The sequence below is a fragment of the Sphaeramia orbicularis genome, chromosome 12 (genome assembly GCF_902148855.1).
Source record: "Sphaeramia orbicularis chromosome 12, fSphaOr1.1, whole genome shotgun sequence".
Taxonomy (NCBI): Eukaryota; Metazoa; Chordata; class Actinopteri; order Kurtiformes; family Apogonidae; genus Sphaeramia; species Sphaeramia orbicularis.
The window spans coordinates 80205867-80228637 of record NC_043968.1 but is presented as its reverse complement, the minus strand read 5'-3'; the positions used below and the strand labels follow the sequence as shown (position 1 = coordinate 80228637).

General features: G+C 39.2%; 1 protein-coding gene across 1 annotated transcript in view; it reads left to right on the top strand.

The window, feature by feature from the left end:
* LOC115429602 (voltage-dependent N-type calcium channel subunit alpha-1B-like) overlaps positions 1-22771 on the top strand; it is a 469655-nt gene that overhangs the window by 391904 nt on the left and 54980 nt on the right. The window contains exons 44-47 of the mRNA XM_030149195.1: positions 3647-3752; positions 3867-3974; positions 7217-7323; positions 8940-9077. Of these exons, the coding sequence (XP_030005055.1) occupies positions 3647-3752; positions 3867-3974; positions 7217-7323; positions 8940-9077 (459 nt within the window). The remainder of the gene's footprint in view (positions 1-3646; positions 3753-3866; positions 3975-7216; positions 7324-8939; positions 9078-22771) is intronic.

Below are 22771 nucleotides of genomic sequence, written 5' to 3'. Positions count from 1 at the left end.
TATAAAGAAGAAATATAAAGAAATACATGTTAGAACCATATATGTATGGAATGTATTATCTCTCCTATGTATGGAGATTTATGGGACACCCTGTATACATACATATATATATATATATATATATATATATATATATATATATATATATATATATATAATCAATAAAATAATCAACAAAATGAGTAAAAATGAGATATAAACATCAATATTTCCTTAAAGTTTAATGGTAGATTTGTCTTCTTCAGTGAGATGTGATGAAAGTAGATCTTTAGTTGTGGTAGAAAATTATTATTTACAGTCAGAGCAGGAAAAATATTTTAGAAATTTAGAGGTAAAACATTTAAAATCATAGTCATGGATAAAGAAAACAAACAAAATGTTGAGAGAAATGAAATAAAATCCATCTCTGAGGCATTTTGGAAACACAGATAACAATTTGAACCAAACTAATGCAATGATATTTATCCCATAATATTAAACTATATTCTGACATTAGTCATCATTGTTTTGTATCCCAGACCCATGTTAGAAAGGAAACACCTGAATTCAACGTGTCCACATACTTCTGTCCATATACGGTCCCTTACCTTTTACTGTTGACCCCCCCACCCCCCCTTCAGATGTGTGTTGTGTCTTCAGGCTGAGCTTCCATCTCTTTTATAAATGAACAGTTTTCACCTCTTCTGTGAATCTGTATCTTCTTGTTTTCCTGCTGTCACTTCACCGTTTGCATCTTTGTGCTGCACATGTGAAGATCTGTGTGTGTGTGTGTGTGTGTGTGTGTGTGTGTGTGTGTGTGTGTGTGTGTGTGTGTTTAACTGTGTTTGTTTATGGTAGACATCTGGACCTGTCACTTTCCAGTTCTGTTTCTGGGAAAAACATGTAACGTTTTACTTGAGTTGATGCTTCTGTGTGAAGATGCTCCCTCCCTCTCCTCCTCCTCCTCCTCTTCCTCCTCCTCCTCTTCCTCCTCCTCCTCCTCTTCATCTGCATTGTCATGGTTCCAAACATAAAACACACTCTGTTTTCTTGCCTCATCATGGGAACCATCAACTCCATGTTCCTTATTTTGATCTTTCTTTTTTTTTTTCGTCTGACTTGATGTTCTGATCTCCCTCTGACTGTTTGATGCATGTGGGCATGAATTAGTCCATTCCAACACTGATCCACAAACCCTGTGTGCTGTGGATTTATGCCGATCAATTTCTGCTCCTTATAATAAATACCTGATCAGTTTTAATATTTGAAACCTAATGAAGTATTCGTTAATTAGATTTTAGTTCTAAAAAGTACATTTTCAAATAGGTTTGCTAATGCTTTACTTTACCCTCACTTATTAAATCCTCAACTGGATAAAAGTTATTCAGTTAGTCTTATTTATTTTGTTCATTTTGTTCTTATTTGGCTCTTTTTTTTTTTCATTTTGGTGATTATTTATTTGTTTTGTGAATTATTTTTGTTCATTTTGTTGATTATTTTGTTCATTTTTTCTAATTTTTATGGTTGAGGAGTTTTTTGGTGATTATTTTGCAAATTTTTTGTTCATGTTGTGGATTATTTTGTTGATTAATTAGTTAATTTTTACTCATTTTTGGGGGTATTTTGTTCATATTGTTGATCATTTTGGTCATTTTTTTCATTTTTTACTCATTTTGTTGATTTTTTTTGCTTATTTTGTTGCTTATTTTCCTCATTTTTGTTCCTTTTGTTGGTTATTTTGTTCATTTTTACTCATTTTGTCAGATATTTTGTTCATTTTATTTATTTTGTTGGTTATTTTTTCTTTTTGTTGAATTTTGTTCATTATTTTATTTCATTTTGTTGATTATTTTGTTCATTTTCTTGATTTTTTTCTTTTCATTTTTGCTTCATGTTAATTTTTTTTTTCCATTTGTGGTTCATTCAAATTGACATTGTTCTACCGTGTTTAACTTGGGCTTTTGAAAGTCCTTATTTCCAGTTTGAAGAATGTGCAGCTGCATGTTCCCGGCGGCAGAGCTTAGTGTGTTTAACGGTCCTCAGAGTGGTGAGCACCACAAGTTCATCATATTTCAGCTTTTAGCACAAGTGTGCTGCACTTTCAGAGGATTTGCAATAGTGTCATAGCAACGGCAGCAGCAGCAGCTGTTAACGGCACCGAGCCGCCGCCGCCGTCTATTTACGACCGTTACCTTCAAAACACCAGCAGGACGGACGCCAAAGCAATTTAAAGGTCCATTTATCTGGAGAACAATTTTAATTATCCATTTATTCAGTCATTTAGTGAAAACAAACATCATAAACTGAAGATCTGTGTTTTTAATGTGGAGTAAATACTAATTAAAAGTAAAAAAATAAACTAAAAAGCTCTGGAATCAGGAAATACAAATAAAACAATGCTGATTAAATAGTATTAAAACATGGATTTAGATTCAAATAGATTCAATTAGATTAGATGAAGGTAGAATAGAATAGAATAGAATAGAAAAGAATAGAATAGATTCAAGTAGGATTAGATTAGGATATATAAGATTACTTTCAATTCAGTTCAATTAGAATAGATTAGATTAGATTGAATTAAGAAAAAAAAATCTTGAATTAAGCAAAAAAAAAAAAATCTGCCAATGGAACAAGTGAAAATAATCTTGTACGATTTCTTTAAATCAGATTTTCCAGATCTATTGTCTAAAAATCAGTTCTTATATCTCACTGAAAAGTTCCTCTTTAGGTGATTCTGTCTTAGCTTAAGTGTGATGAGATATTTGGACTAGAAATGAGAAAAATACACTTGGTAAGATTTAGATTTTTGCAGTGCAAAATCAAAAAAGGAGTTTTTAGAGGAAAAAATCGGAATTTTAGTTTTGACCTAGTGTGAATATATATGTATATTTTAATTATAGCAGAATTACTAATGATAATATGATAAAGTGATAATAGTAATAATAACTAGAAAAGCACTCGGAGCGCAGACCTCCGCCAAGCCAGATCAGCCCCCCCCGATCACCACCAAAATTTAATAATTTGTTCCTTGTGCCAGTATCAACATTTCCTGAAAATTTCATCCAAATACGTCCAGAACTTTTTGAGTTATCTTGCTAACAGACAAACTGCAATGAAAACTTAATAATAACAAGAAAACCACTCGGAGAGTGCAGACCTCCGCCAAGACATATCTGTCGTGTCCCGATCACCACCAAAATTTAATCATTTGTTCCTTGTGCCAGTATCAACATTTCCTGAAAATTTCAGGAAAATCCGTCCATAACTTTTTGAGTTATCCTGCTAAAAAACAAACACACAAAGCAAAGCGATCACGATACCTCTTGGCGAAGGTAATAATAATAATAATAATAATAATAATAATGATAATTATGACAATAATAATAATAATAATAATAATAATAATAATAATGATAATAATAATTATGACAATAATAATAATAATAATAATAATAATATCTCTAGACTATTTTGAGATGATTTGTAGACTAAACAGTTATTCATATAATGAGTGAAATTGAACAGTAGATTAAACACTAATGGACGTCATTACTCACAGCCTTCTCTTTTAATTCTTATGAGTCATTAGTAAAATAATGGGATTATCTGACTTCATCTGCTTTGTTTCCATCCCTATCGCTGGAAACCGTCGGTGGTCTCCTCTCAGCGGTTGGTGAAGATGAACATGCCCATCGCCGACGACAACACGGTGCACTTCACCTCCACGCTCATGGCCCTGATCCGCACGGCCCTGGAGATCAAACTGGCATCTGGTGAGCCACTGCGCACTACAAAGACCACAATCCCTTGCGACGTTTGGTGTGAACGGCAGTGACGGCGTTGGTGTGTGTTTGATGTGACATGTTTGTGGCTCCGTCCGTCCTCAGGGGTCCTGGCCCAGAGACTGTGCGACATCGACCTGAAGAGGGAGATCAACCGAGTGTGGCCCAACCTGTCGCAGAAGACCGTGGACCTGCTGGTGACGCCGCACAAATGTACGACCGATGGCGATGGGTTCGCCAAAGCGTAGGACTCAGACCACTCAGTCCTCAGCATTCAGTCTGTCACAGTACAACTGTGTTCACCAACAAAACACCAACGTACACGGAAAAACACAACTATATCCGTTAGACTAGGGGTCACCCTCCATGGTCCTCCTGAGCTGCTATCCTGCATGTTTTAGATGTTTCCCTCTTCCAGCACAGCTGACAGTCGTTCTCAGGCTTCTGCAGAGCTGGATGACAGGCTTATCATTTGAATCAGGTGTGTTGGAAGAGGGATCCATCTAAAACATGCAGGATAGTGGCTCTGGAGGACCAGGGTTGGTGACCCCTGGTAGATTATTATGTTATAGATTACATTGCATTACTTTGGATTACTTTAGATTAGATTACATTGGAACAAATTAGAATACATTAGATTAGATAACATTAGAAGAGATTAGAGTAGAATAAATTACATTAGATCATATTATAATAAAATAGAGCAGATTAGAATGGAATGGATTAAACTAGATTAGATGATATCAGATTATAATAGAATAGATCAGATTGGAATAGAAAATATTAAACTAGATTAGATCAGATTAGATTAGATTATAATAGAATAGATCAGAATAGAATAGAATAGAACAGAACAGATTAGGTTAGATCAGATTAGGTTATAATAGAATAGATCAGATTGAAATAGATTAGATTAGATCATATTATAATAAAATAGATCAGATTAGATTATAATAGAATAGATCAGATTAGAATAGATTAAACTAGATTAGATCAGATTAGATCAGATTATAATAGAATAGATCAGATTAGAATAGATCAGATTGAAATAGAACAGATTAAACTAGATTAGGTTAGATCAGATTATAATAAAAAGATCAAATCAGATTATAATAGAATAGATCAGATTGGAATAGAATAGATTATACTAGATTAGATCACATTAGATCAGATTATAATAGATTAGATGAGATTAGAATATAATAGAATTGATTAGATTAGAATATAATAGATTAAACTAGATTAGATTAGATTATTTTAGATTAGATCAGATTAGATCAGATTAGATCAGATTAGATCAGATTAGATTAGAATTAGGGGTGTAACAGTGCACTGATTTGTACTGAACTGTTTTGTTCGGGGCCTTTGATACAATACGCAGGTGTACCGAACAAATCCATGTAGCCCATGTGAAGAACTCAAACCCTCAGAAGGCGGATGGACCCAAGCAGACCCCACCTGCAGGGTTTCCTCTAGATACATTCACTGTCACTGCAAAACAAACAAACAAAAACACTTTATTCTGAGGCTGTGGCGCTGATAGGTGGAGGTGAAACATGACAACAGACAGTATAACAGAGGCACAGAAGCTGGATGGGACTTTTAAAGTGTGTTAAGTTTCACTTTTGGTTTTTACTGTAGTTACAGAGCCCCCCCCCCCCAGACTGTTAGACTGGTTTAGACCGTTTCAGTGCTGGTTGTTTGGATCGTGTTGTGTTGTCTGACAGTTGGTTTTGTTGAGTTTTTAGCTGACGTTCCTCTGCTTATGTGGATGTACAGAATGTGTAGAATGCTGATCCAAGCATCACATAGCATCGCCATGACAACACAGATGGAACTGTGGGCACTGGGGACAACCGGGCTTAAAAGGCTAAATGTGTAAATTGTATCACACATCGTCGATTTCTTGTCAAAACCATACGTTTAACCCTTTAACGGATGGACAGTCCTGTGCAAAAGCCTGAGTCCAGTATTAGGTTTATTGGTTTAGTAAAGTCCTAAAGCATCATTTTCCTGAACATTATCCATCTGAAAAGGACTCTAATTTATGAAAAAAAATGTAAGGCTTTTATCATTTGATTTGTATTTTTTATGTTTTACTTTTAATTATTATTTCAGTTATGTGGTATTTTTATTCTTTCTTTATTTTTTGTATATTGTTTATTTCCGGGGAAGTATTTATATAAGCCTTTTTTTGGCTTCTATCCTCTCCTGCACAATGGTGTTACTTGGAGGATAATTGAAAAATAATAATAATAATAATGATAATTCTTGTTTGAGATGTGCAAATAAATAAATCCTAATGACCATACATAGTACAATAATGTAGTAATTTAGGCCATTTTCTATGTAATAAAGCCAATAATATAATAATGGTATGTAACAATATAATTGTATATTTACAGTTATATTGTTTGTTTATAATTATATATATTTTTAAAATTATTTTAATGTTTTTCTACTCTGTTCTTGTGACGTCTTGGGCCTATTAGTGTTAATATTTCCGTTTTTCTGTATGTGCTGCACGTTTGGCAAGCAAAGCTAACAAATAAACTGAATTGTGTATTGATTTGATGAAGTGTTTTAGATAATTAAAGGTTGGGTGCGAGATTTTTTCCTTGAGCATTTTTTACAATATTGCTTAAAATCTGCTTCACACCCCAATTACAACCAATTAATTAAATGCTCTAACACAAAAATTTAAAAAATGTAGTCACCTGTGGAACAGACAGGAGTGAAAAAACACCATCCAATCATTGTATACATTTACAAACTACATTTACAAAAATATGAATAACATGAACAACCTGAAATTTCTTAAGAAAAGTAAGTGTATTTTTAACAATATTCTGCCTCAGTTTATCATTTATATGTGAACATTATAACTCACAGATCACAGTGGATTTACAAATACAAACATAAAAACATTCAGTAACAGACAGAATATTAGTAAAATCCCGCTTAATTCTCTTCAGACATTTCAGGTTGTTCATATTTGTTCAGGTTATTCACAATTTTTTGGTGAAAAAACAGGTTGTAAATGTAAATATGTTGATGTAATTGTACTTTTTTACATGAAAACTAAGAGAAAATTTTGTAGTTGTCATTTTCTATAGGTTATTATGATAATATTTGACTGGTCTGATCCACTTTAGTTCATATTGTTCTGTATGTGGAACCTGAATTTAAAGGCTTTTGACACCATTGACTGTTAATATCTTCTACAAACTCATCCATGGGCCAGATTGGACCCTTTAGTGGGCCAGTTTTGGCCCATGTGCCACATGTTTGACTCCCCTGACTTAAAAGCAGACTCTGAGTGCTTTTAACGGTACTGCTGTGTATTTTTATGAACCATCTCAGTTGTGGGCTGTGTGTCCTGGTCTTTGTAGCTCCTCTGCTGCCATCTACTGGTTTTTTGGTGGAACTGACGCTCACTGTGTTTCCTCCTGCAGACAACGAGCTGACGGTGGGGAAAGTCTACGCCGCTCTGATGATCTTCGACTACTACAAACAGAACCGGGCCAAGAGACTGGAGCAGCAGCATCCGTCAGGACCACCGGTAAAACAAAAAAAAAAAAAACAGAACCCACTGAAAATCACAATTTAACCCTTAAAGACTTAGTGCCACTTTTATGGAGGTTCTCAAAGGAATTTTTCTCTCTATTTAGCTTTTCTTAAGTAATTTTGTCACCAGTTATTATAATATGATCCTCTATATTTTGCTTTTCTAAGTGAAAAATCATATATTTTCCTATATTTGATTCACTGATCATGTAGAAGTTCATTAAAGCTCAGACTGAATTCAAAGGTTGTTGGATCAAAACAGAGAAAACTGAGAAAAGTGACTTTTTCAGAAGAAGGGTTTACATGGGTTCTACACCCACATTTTCTTCATTTTTCTTCATGTTGTTCATTTTTATTCATTTCACATGGTATTTCTTTTGTTTTTGTTCAATTTGTTGTTTGTTTTGTTTCTTTTTCTACAGTTTATTGCCCATTTTATAAATTTTCCTCACTTTTGTGGCTCATGTTGTTCATGTTATGTATTATTTTGTTAATTTTTTTTATTCTTTTTTTTATCATTTCATTTATCACTTTGCCTGTTTTTGCTCTTTACTTGTCCATTTTTTGCTTATTTTTCTCAAATTATTTATCATTTTGTAATTTTTTATGTTGTTTTTGTTCAATTTATTGATCACTTTGGCTGTTTTTGTACATTTTGTTGCTTATTTTCTTTATATTTTTTTTTCTTCATTTTAATCAATCTTTTGTTTTTTTTTTTCCCCTTATTATCAAACTCCATGAGTTTTCGTGGTTGAATGAATGTTGTAGAAGATGACGATGTTTCCACATTCACTACAGAGCCTCTGAACGTCCAAATGGGTCATATCTGATGACCATAACCATGACGACAAACTGTATTTTACACCAATTATTGAAATGTATTGATGGGATTAGTGGATCAACAGGTATTGAACAGTTTAGATCAGTAGATGGTTTCAGTCGATGGTGGATGTTCTAATCTTTGACAGTAAATTGACTTAAAGTACATGTTTCAGAGACATCATTTTCACACTCTCATGAACATGTTCGGGGAATTTCTCGTAATTCTGCAGCAGACGTTCACCCAGACTCGAGGATGAACTGATTAGAGTTTAATGGTCAGAGTTCAAGGTAACTGTCGCAACTCAAGAATCCATGCACGCGATGTGTAACGGGATACAGTGATGATATGAGGTCAAAGGTCACCTCCACGATGACATCATAATGTTCTGCAGAAACACTTCTCTGGCCAATATTCAGCGCCATAGCTCAGAGAGGCAGAGCGACGGCTAATTTAACATTCTGTCGGATCCTGAATCAAGGACCTTCATCTTGAACGTCTGGCTTTTGAGTATTTTTTTAATTTTTGTTTATGGCTCAAGTTGATGAAAGACAAAAATGTAAGCAAAAAAAAAATTAAAAACAAACTATGATAAAAGTCTGACATTACTACAGCTCTGCACAGATTATGTACTTTTTGTGATTCGGAAGGACCTCTATGCGCAGGACACCAGAGGGTTAATTCTAACGTAGCGTCCATCGTATTACATTCCGTATTATCCGAAGACACTAAGACACTGAACAAAGCCAATGATAACTGATGTGTGTTTGCTGTTTTTTGTCTCATTTCAGAATAAACTGGGGGCGCTGTTCCGTCCTGTGCTGCCTCTTACTCACATACAGGAAGTAGAACCACTGACCCCCAGCCCCAAACAGCCCCTCCCATCCAAACCTGAACCAGACGCTAAAGTAGAGGCCCCGCCCTCCACTGCCGCCACCACCACCTCCACCACCTCCTCGACCAACAGGGACATGATGTGAGTCCTCAAACACCTGGTTTTGTAGAATCCTTCATAAACTATGTGGACAAAGTTTGATGTTTTTATCTCAAATCAGCATGAACAGAACATCTTACAACTGTAGACATGATGTGTCCCAATATTTATGGCCATATAGTTGATCACATATGCATGGGATAAACTAAAACTTGGATGGTTTTTACTTAATTTCTCTCGATGTTGATTTTTTTTTTTTTTTTTATCCATGACTATGATTTTAAATGTTCTATCTCTAAATTTCTAAAATATTTTTCCTGCTGTGACTGTAAATAATAATTTTCTACCACAACTAACCATCTACATCTACCTCTCACTGAGGAAGAAAAATCTCCCATTAAGCTTTAAGGTTTTGTATCCCAGACCCCTGTTAGAAAAGAAACACCTGAATTCAATGTGTCCACATACTTTTGTCCATTTAGTGTATCTGACCGTCCTCATGGACTGAGTGTGTGTCTGTGTGTTTGTCAGATTGAACCAGAGGAGCGTCATCAAACATTCTCAGTCTGGAGATGTTTCTCAGGCAGCTCAGAGACCAAAAGGCCGGAGGAAACTCCAGAGAGGCCAGTCTGAAGATGTGCCGTACTCCAGTAGACCTCAGGTAACACAGGAAACAGCCCCACGCCAACAGGGGGCACTATTCCACCTGTAGTACTGGATCAGGGTTCCCACAGGGTCTGAAAAAGTCTGTCTGTCTATCTATCTATCTATCTATCTAGCAGTGGTGGCTGCTCGTCTTTCAGACAGGGGAAGCTCATTGTCGGCTTACATCAAAAAAAAAATTGTCAGGTTATTTAAACATAAATTCATCCCTCCGTTCCTTTTTAAGAAAATGGTCAGTGACCTTATCGTACCAAGTAAACAAGAAAACGCTGAAATTATGTTAAATTGAAACAAGGAAGTACAATGAGTGTGTTTTATTTACAGTGCAAGAAATGAACAAGTAATTTCGTAGTGGTTTCTCTGATTTCACAGCAGAATGTGTGACGGTATTAAACTGAACTGTGTCAGTGAAGGAGTAGATCTGAAAATAGCTGTCAATCAAATGGGATTCAGCCTTTCGACTGATCCTCCAATCAGCACGTGGAAGCCTGGCGTCCAGCCTGACCGAGCTCCGCCCACAGCTCCATTTACCCCCAGAGACGCTGAGTGTCTGGGGGCGGGACAACATCGTGGCATTTATCCAATTACCGTCCAGTTTAGAGGCAATGAAAAAAACAGTTCCACTCAGTCCCATTGAAGTGCATGGACGCTGAGCGTCTACGGACAAATGCACTGAGCAGAGATGGATGAGAAAACAGAGACACGAGAATGGAGGAGAAGTGAACAACATCCAGTCTGATGATTTGTGATAAAACTGATTCTGAACAAACTTGTCTGTGAGATGAACGTGTTCTAACACATTTGTAGTCAATGAAATGTCAACACAACCGAACAGATTTAACCATTTAATTTGAGTAATTTTAGGGGAAGCTGAGCTTCCACTGCAGTCTGTGAGAAATCACCTCTGCTATCTATCTATCTATCTATCTATCTATCTATCTATCTATCTATCTATCTATCTATCTATCTATCTATCTATCTATCTATCTATCTATCTATCTATCTATCTATCTCATTAAAAACCTCTGTAAAAAGTATTAAATTTGATGTGGTAGGTTTTCAGTTCTGTTGCCATAAACTTGTTGGCTGTATTGTGTTTAAATGTGTCAAAGCTGCAAAAACCTGGTTGACACGAGTGGAAGGGATCAGGTTTGAAGTTTGCTGCTCTTTGTACAAGAAATCAATTCAACTCAGAACACTGGGAATAAAGGCGTTGGAGTAAATCAATACATTTTCCTAAATTCCAGGAGTCACACATTTTTGCCAGTATGGCTGTGAATAGGCATTAAATTCTGTTCTAAGTATTTTTATAAAGGTCTTAAAAAGTCTTAAATTTAACTTGTAGAAACCTGTGTGTGTGTGTGTGTGTGTGTGTGTGTGTGTGTGTTCCCTTTGTGTTGTGGTTTCAGGAACTGGTTGAGCTGAAGCAGGTGGAGAACATCTCCGACTCAGAGGGCTACCCCCCCCTGGAGGGCCACTGCAGAGCTGCTTCTCTGCCTCGACTCAACGCTGAGTACTACGTAAGCTCCCACTGCACACGGCTCTGTGTTCCCAGGACAGATCAGCTTTGGGTTCCAGTTTCAAAACAAGATCAGAACAGAAACCTTTAGACACTGAGGATCTTTTAACCAGGGTGCTGGTGCAGGTCTTAAAAGTCTTAAAATTAAATACATGAGGAAAACATATAAAAAACTTGATCTGATTTCATTAACCAGCCGATACTGGAATGATTCTAGTGAAACTTGTTTGTGTGATATCCATGCACTTAGGTTTTGAAAACGTTTCTGTCAGTAAAACGTAATTTACTGCAAATTATACATTCGTACATTAAAACATTTATTAAAATGAACTTTTCTACTACACACAACAGGTACAATCTCAACCAAAAAAGTAGGAACACAAGTATAAAAGTACATAAAGTCAAGGTCTACGGGAAAAAAAAGCAGTTTTGAGAAAGTCTGGAATTGTTCTTAGGATAAAGACAAACACCCTGTTTAACAGATGATAATCAAATGAATAATAATCAATTAAATATCTGTCAGAGTCAGAATACTTTATTGTTGTGTGTTCTTTAATTTAACCCTTTATAGAGCACTGAAATTCAAAATATTAACCTTAGTTATTGGACATCGTCATCTACCTCCTCGTCGGTTGCCGTGACAACAGTCTCCCTCCTCTTGCTCATAAAACATTCAAGCAGCGCTTGCTTAAAAGTAAACACAGCCGTTCTAAGGTCAATAAGTGACATGTTTCATAAATGAATCAAAGGTTCAGATGTAATTCCACTGGAAAGGAATGCAGGTCGTTCTGACCCATCGATGGAAGGAGGGGGTAGTCACACAAAAAGTACACTTTAAAAAGGTCGATAAAAAGTAAGTTCAAAATCTAAATGACATGATGTCGATTACATGTTTTTGAGGAATACCTGGAATATGAAATAATAACAACTTCATTACAAAGATATAGAAAGAAAACCACCTGCTGGGTCATTTGGACCCACTTCTGCGTCTAAGGGTTCAGTGTGTTCCATGTGGTCCAGTTGTGTCTAATCCAGTCTGGTCTGAGTACAGTCTGTAGTGTTTGGTTCCTCTGACAGCTCTGATGTTCTGTACGATTCTACCTCTGCTTTAGAAATCTGACTGTTTCTCATCCACTGCTGTTGTTTTTTTACTCCTTGTGTCTTTCGGTGAGTTCCAGCAACTGCTCTCTCTCTCTCTCTCTCTCTCTCTCTCTCTCTTGCTCTCTCTCTCTATTCTCTCTCTCTCTCTCTCTCTCTCTCTCTCTCTCTTGCTCTCTCTCTCTATTCTCTCTCTCTCTCTCTCTCTCTCTCTCTCTTGCTCTCTATATTTTCTCTCTCTCTATCGGTCTCTGTCTCTCTCTCTCTCTCTCTCTTGCTCTCACTCTCGTTCTCTCTCTCTCTATTTTCTCTTTCTCGGTCTGTCTGTCAGTCTCTCTCTCTCCATTTCTCTCTCTCTGTCTGTCTCTCTCTGTCTCTCTCCATCTCACTCTCTGTCTGTCTCTCTCTCTCTCTGTCAGTCTCTCCTCCCTCTCTCTCCTCTCTCTCTCTCCGTCTCCATCTCTCTCTCTCTCTCTCTCTCTCTCTCTCTCTCTCTCTCTCTCTCTCTGTCAGTCTTTCTCCTCGCTCTCTCTCCTCCCTCTCTCTCTCTCTCTCTCTCTCTCTGTCGTGTATATCTGTCGGTCTTGTTGTTGTGTCTGTCATGTCTGTATTTGCTGGTCTCTTTCACCTGTCTGTCTGATTCTGTCTGTCTGTCTGTCTGTCTGTCCGTCCGTCCATCTGTCTGATTCTGTCTGTCTGTCTCACCCTGCTCTGTCACACTCACTTGACATATGCTTCTCCTAATGGTTATGTTGCTTTTCAACCTCTCTCTCTCTCTCTCCTTCTCTCTCTCTCTCTCTCTCTCTCTCTCTCTCTCTCTCTCTTTTTCTATCTTCTCTGCTGATGTTTGTAATGGTATCTCTACTATCCAATCTGATGAACAGACCACTAGAACCAGTTCTCAGTGTGTTCGGACCTTCCTCCTTCGTCCTCAAACTCTAGCCCGTTGATTTGTCCTCTTTTTTTCTCCTCTATAACCTCTGGGTTTGGGTCAAATTTTATGTGTTTAAAAATTTATCTTCGTTGTCGTCTTCGTTAGCAATTTCTTCAAACATCTTCTCAGACTGAACTACTGATCGTAGCTTCCTTGGGACAGTGTCTACAAAGTCTTTTCACAGTTTTGAGAAATTTAGAGTTTAGAATGACTGTTACAGCATGGAACGAACTAAACTGAATATTTTTGTGATATTCATACCATTGGTTTGTTCTGCAGTTGGATCCACTGCGACCGTTGTGGTCCTTTAGTTTCTTTGAATACTGCATACGTTTCTTCTTCTTTTCTTGTATTTCTTTAGGCTTGTTTCCTACATTTGGCTCCGACAGCTTTTACTCGAACCTCGCTCGTTTCGTGTCGGCGATTCAAAGTCCGTCTGATTTTCCTCCTCTGCAAAAACACTCACAAGAGCCTGGACCTCGTCGTCCGTCGACTTGTTGTAGCTTCTCTTTTGGTCCATTTTCCGAATTATCAAAATACAAAGCTTGTGGAAATTAAATGAATGAATTAAATTGTGCTGGTGAACAGAATGTGGAAACGCTGCTAGTCTAGTCCACCACTCAGTGTTCTCCAGCACACAGCCCCGCCCCTAAGAGTTCCTGGTAATCTGGAAAGTACTACCTCCCTACCAGGAACTTCTTCGGGGAAAGTTCGGGGCCAGGGGAAAGTAATTTACCAGGGTAATTTTCAGTGCAAACACACCTGGGTTTTTGAAAGTTCAGGGTAATGCTCAAAGTTCCTGCAAAAGTTCCTGCGGTGGAAAAGGGCCTATACAGAGACACTGGAACTATTTACGTAGATAATTTTGGTCTTTTCATGAGATTTATTAAGACTAAAATAATCTAGAGTAGCACCAGCATCTTCTCTACTGTTCTCTTCTCTCCTCTTCCTCTCCTCTCTTCTTCTGTCATCCCTCTCTCCTCTGTTAATGCCCACTGCTAATGTTTTGCCCACCTCCCTCTTGTATGTGCTGTCTGATAGCGGAGCCACCCTCGCCACGTCCCTGGGACCCACCTGGCAGTATGTACCACCTGTTGTGCCACCTTTTCTTCTTCTTCTTCTTCTTTACCTTCTTTTCCTCTTGTCCACTCCCCCTTCCTCCTCCTCCTTCTTCTTCTCATATCTCATGTTTGCCTTCATGTGTTTACTCATATCAAACCTTCTGGTCCATCATGGACAAAGTGACCTCACACATAAGAAAAAAAACAAAAAAAACACCATTAAGGTCATTCCTTTAACACATACACACACCAAACACACAACTGATCAACAATCACACAATTCCACACTTTCCACACAGTACATGTTCACATTCCATCCTGGAGACGTCACACCACACTGTCCTGCTTCTCAACAGCAGTACTTTGGACTTTTTGTGTGTTTTTGTGTACTTGTACAGTAGTGTGTAGTATTGTGAGTGGGTTGTTACTAAAACAAGGCAGAGACAGTGCTGCTGCTGCTTTCCTGCTTTGAAATAACTCTTTTTTTTTTTTTTTTTTCTTAATCACGTCACAAAAAAACACTTCTGTCTAACCTTCTGTTGTCATTGATGTCGCATTCAGTCTTAAAATCTGACCTGAAACCGATGAAGAGCTCTCATTTTCAGAGCCTCCGTCAAGGACCATTTCAATATTTTTTTAATAATTCGAAGGAAAATGCAGCCCTTTAATGACACGCATGTGGAAAAGTAAGATTTTAAGACTGTTCTAGATTAAAAGACTTGGTAATATCAGTATTTTTTTTAGCAGTGTTGTGATATTGTTGTGTCTGACTGGAGCTACAGGCGACGCTGAGGTGGGAAGAAGAAAAACAGCACAAAAAATCCCAGAATAAAACCCCGCATATAAAACCCAGAGTAACAGGACATAGTTTACCCCCCATCTGGACTAGACCTGGGGTTAAAGCGCCAATTTATTTGACCCAATTTGACCCCCCTGGCCTAGACCACAATATACCTGGGTATCATCTGGCCTAGGCCACTTTAACCCCAGGTGTAGTCCGGACTGGGGGGGTAAACTATGGCCTGTTACATCTGTCAATACGAACACAAAGCAGATGAATGTGGAGATAGGGAAGACTGGGGACAGTAGTACATTTTTTTTTACATTTCTGTCTCTAACTTTGAGCTCTTTTAACCCGGTGTCTTCAAACTGCAGTGTAAACTAGCTTCAAGTGTTTGGACTTTATTCCTTCCATTCTGCACATGCTCGTTGTCTTGTCCTGTCACAGTGACGCACACATTCTGCGCTGGTGGAAGAATATGCACTGCAGTCTAGTCAACCCAAACTGCTCCAGTGGGCTATTCTGATGGGATCTACCAGCCTGGAAAACCCTGAAGGAAGAGTTCACCATTTGTTTTTTTTATTCATTCATTTGTCATGCACTAATGAGTTCGATAAGTGAGCAAATCAGTTTGTACTGCAGTGCACTGATTGCCTTGTTCTCGCAGCCCTTCCGTTAGCTTAGCTTAGCCTAGCTTAGCATAATCGCTTCATTCCTATGGTCAGACGTAGCCAGGCTTTATAGGTGATTCGTAGTATTTTTATGAGTGATTTTGAGAAATTCAGTTCTCCCTAATCATTCCTTTAGTCCGCTGGGGTCAATATGATCACAAATTGAGGCTCAAATCATGGTCATGTGACTTACTGCACTAATAAATCTTGGGAAATAAAAACTAATGCAAAGCTAAAATGGTAACGCAAAGCTAATTTAGCGCATGCATCCCTTCCAGCAAAAAGATTTTCCAACCTTCCGTCAACACAGCAAGTCCCAAGATTGTATGAGTGCAGTAAGTCGCAGATCTAAAGAAATAATTGGGAGAATCGGATTTCACAAAATCACTGACAAAAGACTAAGAATCACCTTTAAAAAACTGGCTACGTGTGACCATGGAAATGCACTGACTATGCTAAGCTAAGCTAACGGAAGGGCTGGGAAAACCGAATAAACATTTCTCATGTAAACCTTTATTTGGGTTTAACATTTCTATGTAAAAAGAAGAGAAAATACTTTAGTTCTGGATTAATTTCTTCTGGAAAAATAAATCAGATTTTAAAAAAATCATGTAACCGTACCCAATCTGCCCCAAGTAAGTTTGTTCCAACTGTCCTTGAGTGCATTAGTGATCAGTTAGCTTACCTTACAGCTAGAAGCTAAAGCATTACCACAGATAACCTGAATGAAAGATCGCTAAACAGACACATAATCAACATGACATACCTTTAATGAGTCCAACTACAAAACGACGCCAAGTAATCACTAAAGTAATTTAGGCAAAAAAATGTACTTTCTTACTACAAAATTATGTTTTCCCTCATAAATATTGATGTGTTGCCTCATGACACTTACAACTTCCCATGTGGACATAAGGGACTAAACTGAGCATGTGCGGAGAGAATTAGGTGAGTCCTAACTTGTTCCTGATTGCAGCAATTGCAAGTGTTAGAACTGACCCATGTTACGCCTGTCCCCAGTCTCCCCCACTGTTAGATGAAATGGATAAATTATGGGATGGCGTGTTCGTTGCTGTGGCTGTTTCCCATAACATCAGCGTGTTGCCGGTAGCTCGGGCCGGTCAGTGGATAAGAACCAGGTGGAGGCGCTGACGGAGAACATGTTTGTCTGGAGGCGGAGTCACCGAAAGTAAACATGACGTAGACTTTGAACCCATAACGACCAGAGCTACTTCTGGGACTGTTACCAAGGGAATATTTACTGTACATTTCACCTGTTTTAAGGGATTTATCAGCATTTATTATGATATTATCCTCTGGATTAGCATTTTTTCTGTGAAAAGCTGGTATTTTTTTATATTTGATTCACTGATCATGTAGGTGTTCATTAAAGCTCAGGGTAAATTCAGAGGTTATTAGATCAAAACTGAATAACAAGTGACTTTATCAGCAAATATCTCAGTAACTAAACATAAAATAAGTGTCTATAACCACTGTCATTCATCAAAGTCCATGGGTTTTATTTTATGACTTTATTTATTTTTCTACGTTTTGTTGCCTTTTTTTTTATAGTTTTTCTGTGATTTTGTTCAGTTTGTGGCTTATTTTGTTTGTTACTATTTTATTTTGTTACTATCATTTTTGATCATTTTATTCATCACTTTGGCTGTTTTTGTTCATTTTCTTTTCTTTTTTTTTTTTTTTTTTAACTTAATTTTAGTCAATTATTTGCATATTTTTCCTTCTTATTATTTATCATTTTGTAATTTTTTAAAATAATTTTTGTTCATTTTACATGGTATTTTAATTTGTTTATGTTAATTTTGTTGCTTATTTTGTTTTATTTTCTACATTTTGTTGCCCATTTTTATACTTTTTTCTTCAATTTTGTTCAGTTTGTGGCTCATTTTGTTCATGTAACTTATTATTTTGTTGATTTGTTATGCATTTTTGTTCATTTACCACTGTCATTCATCAAACTCCATGAGTTTTATTTTATGACTATTTTTCTACGTTTTCTTTGCCCATGTTATAGTTTTTCTGCAATTTTGCTCAGTTTGTGGCTTATTTTGTTAGTTAATTTATTTTGTTATTTATTTTTGATCATTTTATTGATCACTTTGCTGTTTTTCTTTTCTTTTCTTTTTATTTATTGTTAGACAGTATTTGCTTATTTTCCTCATTATCATCATTTTGTAATTTTTTAAAATAATTTTGTTCATTTTACATGGTGTTTTTATTTATTTTTGCAAATTTTGTACTTATTTTGTTTATTTTTCTACATTTTGTTGCCATTTTTATATGTTTTTGTCTTCAATTTTGTTTCAGTTTGTGGCTCATTTTGTTCATGTTGCTTATTACTCCATGAGTTGTTATATATTTTTGTTCATTTTATGGATCAGTTTGGCTGTCGTTGGTAATTTGGTTGCTTATTTATTCTTTTTTTACTTAATTTTACTCCATTTTCGGTCACTTCATTATTACTTAACATATAAACCCAGTGTGTCCATCCACTGTCATTGATCCAACTCCATGGGTTTTTACTGGTGAATCAATGTTGTAGAAGATGACGGTGTTTCCATGGTAACTACGGAGCCCTGACGTCCAAATGGGTCATATCTGATGACCATGAAAAGATGAATAAACTGTATATTACACCAATTATTGACATGGATTGATAGGATTAGTGGATCACCAGGTAATTAAACAGTTTAGATCAGTAGAAGGTTTTGGTCGTTGGTGGCTGTTTGGGTTTTTATGGGTTTAAAACTGGAACATGGATCTACTATAACGCTTTAATTGAAAGAGAATACACTCAGATGTTTCTCTTTTCTAATCTGACAAACGTCTCAAACGTCAGCGCCTCTCCTCTTCTTCGTTCGTCCGCAGAGACGCCTGTTAACTTACAACTTTTGTAAGTTTTGTGAGCGAACAGTAAGTTTCCAGTTGTGTTGGGAACTGGTGCTCATCCTCCTGACAACCTTTCCGACGCCTGTGCAGAAGGACCGGGCCCAGCGTCGCTCTTTGGCCTAAAGGTCGCCGTGTCATCTGTGTGTTGTGGATTTGATGTTGATCCGGTCAAAGTGGGTTTGGGGTCCATCCAGTACCGTCATGACCCCTGTCTTTCTTCCTCCCTCCCCCTCCAGCCCATCGTGGACCCCTCAGCCCAATCAGGCGCTCGGCGTCGTCCCTGACGCCTCAGCGCTACCACGAGATCTCGCTGAGGGAGTACGACCTGGAGCGGCCCGGCTTTGGCCCAGTCCTCCGCCCCCGGGCCGGGTCAGATCCACAACCAGGACCGAGCCCACCACCATCACCACCACCACCGCTGCCACCGCCGCCGCGACAAAGACAAGGACAAGAAGCAGAAGTCGTTGGACAGGGCTGGCGTCGGTGCAGCCGTCCAGCACCGTGGGTATGGATCAGAACCAATGACATGAACACACAGACCAGATTCAAAGACTTTCACAGACTTTTATTGTCATGTACAGTGAATTCATATTTTATTTAGGTGTCATACACTACGAGCCAAGCCCCTACAGGCTTTTAAGACACCAGTAAAAGTGCCGTATGGAGGATTGGGGCCAAAACTGGTACTACAATCACATTCCAAATACTGTAGAGCGTGGTATCCTCTCCTCCTCCCCCCCAGACTGGGGGTTGCCAGATCCAGCATGAGCGTTTTACTAGTGTTTCCGCTAATCCTCGCCACCACACCATAAATTTCATGCAAAAAATCTTCACCAGGACTTATTCTACATCAGTGTAATATAGAATAGAACAGGACAAACGTCCTGCCCAGTCAAATGAAAGTTTGTGAAGATTCAGGAGATAGAGGAAAGGGAAATGAGCCTTAAGTTCCACCTTTACTTCCATGAAGTACAAGTGGCACAGATCACTACCGTACAACCGCCCCCCCACCCCCCCCCCCGACCACCCCCCTAGCCGAACCACGGACACCGAACTACCGACCCCCCCCCCCCCCCCTTTCGGATTACACACCGCAACATGCAGAGGTCACTTCCACAGAAAACACTGAACTACAAGGAGATACCATGGACAGAGACAAGTCTTACACCGGTACCCGGTCTGTTCACCAGTCCTAGACAGCAGTCTGTTCACCAGGGCAGGAGAAGAGGACCGCAGCCCGGCCCCGGGAGAAGACACCGTCGGTCTGGGACCGGGTGAAAAGCCGCGGCCCCGGCTCTCAGTGGTTCTTACTTCTTCTTATTATTATTATATACTCATCCCAATAACAATTACATCAAACAAGGTCCTTTTAGTTTAGGATACAGTTCTTTGTCTAAGTTCATGCCTTCCCCAATTTTCTGATTATTTTGGTCATTTTGTGATTGTACCTCCGCCAAGGACGACAGGGGTAGTGCTTCATCAGGGTTTGTTTGTTTGTTTGTTTGTTTGTTTGTTTGTTGTTTGTTTGTTTGTTTGTTTGTCTGTCTGTTAGCCAGATAACTCAAAAGTTAGGGACGGATTGTGATGAAATTTTCAGGAAATTTTGATTAGTGGCACACGGAACAATGATTAAAATTTTTGGTGGTGATTGTGTGTGTGTGTGTTGGGGGGGGGGGACACTACTGATCTGACTGAGGTCTGCGCTTTCCGAGTGCTTTTCTAGTTTTGATAGTTCTGTTCAGTTTGTTAATGTTCTTATCGTTTATTTTGTTAATTTTAACTCATTCTCTTGATTACTTTGCTCATTTTGTTGATTATTTTATTAGTGTACAAAAGTGAGCCTATAGCCATCTTCTGCCTTTGTGTCTTTGTTAATCGATTCGACTCCATTAATGCTGAATGGTTTCAGTTCTACTTTAAATATTAGCTGCGTTTTTCCACCTGATGAGCTGTCTGTGGTGTCGTTCAGGTTCGTTCACCGACCCGTCGTCTGAAGGTTTGTCCAGATGAGCGACCAGGGAACGGGATCGAAGCCGCACCGTGGAGAGGAGGCACCACTCGTCGGCCGGATGAGAAGCAGCGCTACTACTCCTGCGAACGCTACGGCAGCCGGGAGCAGGGCCACGCCAGGTCGGCCGGGCCAGTCGATCCCACGTCCCCCGGAGAGGGACAGGACGCCGCCTACCTCAAACAGGTGATGTTTATTCACTGTGGTGGATGGAAAACAGAGGAAAAAACAGCAGACAAACGTACCTAAGATAACCCAGTGTCAAAGTCACTTTCTTTCTGACCTGCAGATGAAATGTTCTTTCTGTTGCAGCTTGGTAGCAGTGCCGTTAAAGCCGGGCCGGCGGGGTCCCCTCCGTTCAGGCACCCGGGGCGTGGTCGCCGGCAGCTCCCCCAGACGCCCCTCACCCCCCCGCCCCGCCGTGGCCTATAAGACTGCCAACCCCCCGCCTCATCCGTCCCTCCACCGCCGCCACCGTAACAACCACCAGGGCACCAGACTCGCTTCAGCCGTGGCCTTTCAGAGCACGAGCGCTTACTGGAGGGTCCCGATACCCGGTGACCCGCATCGGCTCGGACCCTAATCTGACCCGGCAGGACGCGCCTCATCTGGAGGATCGCCGAGGGACTTCCAGGACGCTATGAGCAGCACGGAGGAGGACGATTGGCTGAGGACGGCTGCCGGCGCCCCACCACGACCTCGGTGCCGCACGGTGACCGCCGCCCGCGACCGCCGTCACAGCACCCGCCGCCGCCGTGCAGGGCCGGGCGGGGGAGGCGTGGTGGTCCCTAACGGATACCACTTCACCCTCGGGGTCAACTCTGGGTCTGGACCCGGAGGCAGAGGGACAGGAAGTCTCAGGGAGCGGGAGGAGGACGACTGGTGCTAACACGGCAGAGCATTTTCGGGTCGTTTAGCTGTGGACGCCGCTGCTGCCAATGGGCGGCGGGCGGCGCTCGGTCCGGGCCTTCGAGCCCGAGAAGAGACCGGGGGAAAAAAAAGCCAAGTGAGAAAAAAAAGCCAGTGAAAGGGGAAAAGAAATCATTCCAGCTTTGTAGTGTTACTCTCCTTTTATACACGAACTCTTCGAGGATAAAAGACACTGCGGCCGTTTTCTAACCCCCTTTACTTGCACTGAAGTCATAGCACACGTGAAGACCCTGAAGTATTTTTGCCTTGGCCAGTAAAGTCAGTGTTTGAGCAGACGACCAAAAGCCCAAAACCTACATCGAGACCCCTCTGAATGCCTCATCGCTGGTGTTTTTTCTTTTTTTTTTTTTTTTTTTTTTTTTTATTCATTTTCCGATCCATTTTGTTTATTTTTTGCCAAGAGTTTTTAACCAAATGCCAACAAACACGAGTCAAAACAAGGGAAACTAACATGGATCAAATTGGTGTGAAGTTGTAATTTTCACGATCCTGGTTTTTTGTTTGTTTTTTTTTTCCTTTTTGTAAAATTGTAAATTTTGTGAGTGCACATACAGTAGGGACTAGATCAACTCTTTTCTGACGTATGTGGCTGAATACTAAGTGCCTCATTTTCAAAGACGTATTAGGATGCAGCCTTATGGAGAGGTACGAAGGTCTCAGAGGAGTCACAGATACGCATCGCATAAAATACGACTTAAAGCAACGATTGTGCATAAACTGGGGTTTCACAAACGTATGTTCCAATCCATATATGAATACCAAAGAATCTGAAAACATTTACACGCATCGCAAACTGAATTCACAGTGATATTTTATGTACAGACCAAGGTTATTATCGAAAACTAACAAAATGACGAAAACTAGAATTCTAGACATTGGTGACCTTAAATTTGATCCTTCAAGGTCACTCAAGGTCAAAGGTCATGGACTCAAATGAAAGTCCATAAATGACTTCCTATCAGTGATCAATGGGAACTAGATGAATATCTCTAACATTTACATGAGACAAATGTCGGTGTAGATGTTTTTTTCTAATAGATTGAATTTGCGTTCGGCCTCGAGATGCTTTTAAGGAATGATACAGTTATCTCCATCAATCTAATCTGTAGTTTCA